Source organism: Hypomesus transpacificus, unplaced genomic scaffold, assembly GCF_021917145.1.
Source record: "Hypomesus transpacificus isolate Combined female unplaced genomic scaffold, fHypTra1 scaffold_31, whole genome shotgun sequence".
Classification (NCBI taxonomy): domain Eukaryota; kingdom Metazoa; phylum Chordata; class Actinopteri; order Osmeriformes; family Osmeridae; genus Hypomesus; species Hypomesus transpacificus.
In genome coordinates this window covers 527,707-533,321 of record NW_025813837.1, presented here as the reverse complement: position 1 = coordinate 533,321, position 5,615 = coordinate 527,707, and the positions used below count along the sequence as shown (strand labels likewise).

General features: G+C 40.7%; 1 protein-coding gene across 2 annotated transcripts; it reads left to right on the top strand.

Annotated features, from left to right (window-relative positions):
• Positions 1-732: 732 nt before the first annotated feature.
• Positions 733-4,827, top strand: fbp1a (fructose-1,6-bisphosphatase 1a). Of its 2 annotated transcripts, XM_047015596.1 has the most exons (7): positions 736-1,022; positions 1,563-1,725; positions 1,868-1,960; positions 2,062-2,202; positions 2,297-2,434; positions 3,359-3,478; positions 4,083-4,827. In XM_047015596.1, the coding sequence occupies exons 1-7, from the start codon at positions 853-855 to the stop codon at positions 4,269-4,271; spliced, it is 1,014 nt and encodes a 337-aa protein (XP_046871552.1). In that variant the 5' UTR covers positions 736-852; the 3' UTR covers positions 4,272-4,827. The 2 variants fall into 2 exon arrangements, with proteins under 2 accessions (XP_046871554.1, XP_046871552.1); XM_047015598.1 differs by lacking the exons at positions 3,359-3,478; positions 4,083-4,827 and adding an exon at positions 2,626-3,338 and having other exon boundaries at positions 733-1,022.
• The last annotated feature ends 788 nt before the right edge of the window (positions 4,828-5,615 follow it).

The following is a 5,615-nucleotide window of genomic DNA, read 5'->3' as shown; positions in this document are numbered from 1 at the left end:
AAACAAAAAAAAAGAAAAGTGATACGTTTTTGACATGGGTTGAGTTAAGATCCTATAACTAACGTAGCCTATAATTGACCTTATTCTTCCTATCGATCTTTTGGCAGACATAGGCTAAATGATTTTACATAATAGTGGGATAGGCCCTCAGAGAAGCATGGGTGATATCAAACGTTGAATGTCTATTGTGACACATTCATATCAGATCACTGACAAGGGGAGGGTAGGCAAAAATAAAGGACAAAAGTCCATGTTTCTGGGAAAAAATAAATGTAGAAGACCCAACTAGTACTAAGACGTACTAAAATACAACTTTCTTTAACGTCCACAACTGCAGCCTACCTGAATGCAGCCTAAGTAAAGAGCGACATCTTGTGGTTATTCTATAAAAGTTTGTCAATGGATGCCTCGTATGTATAGTGGGCTCGGGAAATTCATACTTTCATTTTACATGTACTATAGAGTTCACTTTGCCCATTGGTTGATCCCCAAATGTATGGGGGGAAATAAAATGTTGAATCACGGTAGATGGATACCAATGTTTACAGAATGAAGAAATTTGCGCTGACAAACAAAACGCAGTGCAGAAGTCAGCCTGATTTCAAGCATGAGAGAATCTATTATCCCCCAACTCTATTGCTAACAGTATCGTCATTGGTTGTAGGCATTATTGTATGGCAGAAGAATGGGTTGTAGCCGCGCCCCTTTCTCTGTGCGCTTTCACTTTGGATTGGCTACTTTATCTTCACGCCCCTCTTTCCTAAATTCCGTGTTTGCAGGCATTTAACTTCGTTACAAATGACTTTTTCAGTCTTCTTTTGACAAGCATTGGCGTCTGGTCTATGTGCAACAATGTCAGACAGAGGATCGTTTGATACCAACGTAGTCACTTTAACACGATTTGTTTTGGAAGAAGGAAGAAAGGCAAAAGGCACAGGAGAACTAACAACACTTCTGAATTCGTTGTGCACAGCCATCAAAGCTATCTCTACAGCCGTCCGGAAAGCTGGTATTGCTCATCTGTAAGTAGCCACTGACAATACAATAGGGTGACTAGGTCTATAGGTTCTCTATCGAAAGTCGCTGGGTTTACCTGTAGGCCTAGTATTTAAAATGTATTTTATCCTCACACACCTCATTCACTTCGACGTATGAACCTGTGTAACGTCACGTTCTCGCTATCGCGGTTTTATGCAACCTTTATGTACAAAGATTGAACAGTAGCCTAAACCAAAACCTCGGTGGATCTGGTACTCCTATTTGCCCAAAAATCGCGAAAGTAGGGGATCTTGCATAATATCCTCAACCAACTGTATCTAACCAGGTTTATGGAAATGTATGACAATATGTTAATACGTTTATTTTATTATTAATAAACACTATAAACACGAGTTAGGCTATTTATATTAGTATTAAAACGTGTTTGTCATTAAGTTCTCTATCAGTTGGCGGCAAGTGTAAAATGTTTGGTCCTATTATTCTTCTGACCAATGACTTATTTCATTAATAGATGTCCGTCATGTCAGTTAAATTTATTGGATGTTCTCTGTCCTATTTTTCAGCTATGGCATTGCAGGCAGCACCAATGTGACCGGCGACCAGGTAAAGAAACTGGACATTTTGTCGAATGATTTGGTCATCAACATGATCAAATCCTCCTTCACCTCCTGTGTGTTGGTGTCTGAAGAGGATGAAAATGCCATCATAGTTGAACCTGACAGAAGGGTATGTGTGCAACTTGTTGGATTTCATAATTACTGCCCACTTCGTGATGCTGATGTTGGAGAAGTTAACAAGAATGTTACGGAAAGCAGAGGAGAGACATATATTTTGAATGACGTTGATTCTTTTTTTCAATCTTTTTAAGGGTAAATACATTGTGTGCTTTGATCCCCTCGATGGGTCATCAAACATTGACTGTCTTGTTTCCATCGGGACCATCTTTGCCATCTATAGAAAGGTCCGTCAAATAGTACAACATATTTCAAGCCTGAAACTTTTCAAACGAACAGTCAATATTTCATAGCAGTCCGTATCTGATTTGTTTGTCTTTGTCCTCAGACCACAGAAGATGAACCTTGTGAGAATGACGCTCTGCAGCCTGGAAGGAAGCTTGTGGCAGCAGGGTATGCCCTCTATGGAAGTGCCACAATGATGGTGCTCTCCACTGGGCAGGGAGTCAACTGTTTTATGCTGGACCCTGTGAGTCCTATTGGTGGTCGGCTTCTGTCTTTTTTTGAGAAATCACTGTTGACTAGTTCATGTTTGTTGACACTTGTAAATCACTCTGTGTCAGGCCATTGGAGAGTTCATTTTGGTGGATCGGGATGTGAAGATCAAGAAGAGAGGGAAGATCTACAGTCTCAACGAGGGCTATGCGGCGGACTTTGACCCCGCTGTTACAGAGTACATACAGGCAAAAAAGTTCCCAAAGGTAAAGTTAGTCATTTTATTTTGGAAGAATACTGCCATGCAAGAGCTTCGATATCAGTCGTTCCCCCTGACAGATTCCCGAAGACGTTCCATCCACAAAGGTGGAGGCCAAGGAAATGACCTTTCCGATGGATAACCTACAGTTCTCAGGCTGTCGAGTTGACGGCTTACTCCCTTTCCTCCGTTTGACAGAGGCTGGTCAGAACACCAGAGGCCCTGCCCCCTGGGTCTGGTCTGTGCCCTGCATGCTTGTGTGTCTTGGATGTTACTGCACCTTTTGGTTGCACCCTTGTGTTGTAGCAGCCGTATATATGCCATCATTTAACATCACTGCTCCCTCTGGCCTCTTAAGGCGTGATTGGTCAATTCTTCAAGTTTGTGTTGCGACAGCTGAGGTTGTAACGAAGGAAGGGATTGACTCACAACAGGATTTGTGAAATTAGCTTACAGCTGCTCGAATGTCCAACACATATCACCATGTGTTTTTGTCATCTTGAATATGTGATTGCAAGGGCTGTGTTTGCATAACAATGCATCGCTCCGCAGAAGGATGTGACTGATGGCACAATTCACCTCAGCTTCCTTTATCAAAGAATTATTGAGGTTTGTTGGGAAAGGGTGAACAAGGAACTTGACTGGGAGCACTTGTAATGAGAGAGGAAGAGGAGCTTTTTCATTTCTTTATTTGAATTTGATTATTAAAGTAATCCCTGTCAAACTAAATTCGTATTTCAGAAATGCAATAAAAATGGGTGGCAATGGACCCTTCTATACATATATTGATAGACGCATGCTGCTTGCTGTGTGTGAATGTAATGTACACACATACAATGTCACATTGAACTAACCAAACTGGCCGAGAACTTTAAAATTGTCATTACAGTCAGTGTCATCTCATTTCAGTGCAATGTTTTTCCTGTTTTAGGATGGCAGTGCCCCGTATAGCGCACGCTATGTTGGGTCTATGGTAGCTGATGTACACCGAACACTGGTATATGGAGGGATCTTCCTTTACCCAGCTAATGTAAAGAGTCCCAAAGGAAAGGTATGGTGAAGTAGAAAATATAGGATCCCATTGATTGGACACACCTTTTGAATGGTTACAGTGCATAGGTGGACGAGTCTATTACTGCTCTACTCCACTACTATACTAAATGTACTTAAGTCCCTCATCAATCTGCACATTGATATCAATAATTTGATATTTAAAAAAAATGCTGATCTTGACACAGGCAATTCATGATGACACTGGATGCTTATGAAACAAGTCATTGTCCACGTAAAAAAAATGGCCTAAAATGTTTGGAAATGTCTGTGGTTCATGAGAAAACAGGAATTAGTCAAGTGTGTTCAGGTTGTTGCACTGATGACTTCCATTCTTACACCAGGCTGCGGCCCACTTATCTCTGGCTTTGTCGAGTCATTATGACAGCACATAAGAGAGAAATGTTTTGAGGTGGATATAAAATATTGCAGAAAACTTTATTCAGAGATTATGTCTGAATAAATGTAGTTTTAATCCAAATTACAATGATTAAAGTTAGCAGAATATTTATTATGACCTATCTTGATTCTTATCCAACCCAGACTGCTATAAATCAACTGAATATCGCACAAAATCTTATGTGTGTTTGAACTTTTCTCCTCAGCTGAGGCTGCTGTATGAGTGTAATCCCATGGCGTTCATCATCGAACAGGCTGGAGGATTAGCCACTACTGGGTCCATCAGTGTTCTTGACATCCAGCCAGTCAGCATCCACCAGCGGGCTCCTGTAGTCATGGGCTCCCCTGATGATGTGCAAGATTACATCGCCATCTATCAAAAACATGCCAAGTGAAACATGTTGAGTGAATGGACACACACTAGAGCTCAAAGACCCATGACACATAGAATACAGTATGTTGTGTAGGGAGACCAAAGCCAATGTTTTCGCCTTGACTAAGTTTAGTCCTAACCCTCAGACCCCTCCCCACACACACACCTGCTACCCTGATCCTAAGATCCTGACCCCAACAGAAAGTTGAGACTGGAAATAGGACCCAAAAAACCCCCCACTGTACTCCAACTGCTAACAAGACCAGACACACACACACTTCACTGTTCAGTAAAGACACACTCCACTGTCAGTGCAAGTCTAAACTCAAGCAGGAATACAATAATTACAAATCTGCTAATTAAACAAAAGACCAAAATTACTCTGAACAGGACAACCAAAGGAAAGCGATTAGATTGACACAAGTCAAGCAGTCTTGCTAATTCTGAACCATAACCTGCTTATTTCAATGTCTTGGGAGTCAAAACATGCCAATATATTCCTCCAACAGTGCCTTGATATTTTCCAGTAAATTGTATTGTTTTGATTGATAAAGCTTGAAAACAGTTGTTTGACAGTTCTTCCTGTTTCTATTTTCTTTTAAAATATTGTTGGTCCTCTACATACATACTCCATAATGACATGGCACAAAATTGTGTGTGAGTGAAGGAGAAAGTGTAAGGAATTTCTCATAAGCTCAGCCACACTATATATAAAAATAACATTGGGAGTAAATAGACATGCACTTTACTGATGAGTAACAATTTGAGCTTACCTTTTAAGCTTTGAGACTGTCATCAGAAAAGCCTGAAATAAACATAAATAATTGCAAAGCTATAATGTACACTCTGGTATGTGATCACACTACGGAGAGAAGAGATGACCTTTTAAGCTACAGTTCAATAGAAGGTTGATGACATTTTAGCAACACACTGGACCTTTTAACTTTCGGACAGTGAGATAGCATGCATCTTTTTGTACTTTTCAAAAATGTTGGTCACAAAAAGAGACATCAAAGCCAGGGATGTGACATACAAAAAAGTCTGACCTTTAAAGTAAAGGTCAATAATTGGTCATGGAGTCCACTGACATTTAAGGAACATGAGACTGTTCGAGCTTGCGAGCCCCATTAGCCTGTCCTGTTCAAGCTTTTCTCAAATCCCTGCCATGCAAGTGTAGATGAAAGCAGTTTTAAAATAATGTATTGAGTTGTGTTGAAACTACCAACATAGTGTCTTTTCTCAGTGAGACACATCTTTGGCTTCTTACTAGAGCACAGGCCGTAGTAGTGGCACATGCTCGTCCTACCCCTTCAGAATCAGTCTTCACTGCTGTTACATGATACCCCCTCTGCCCACCTCACAAATA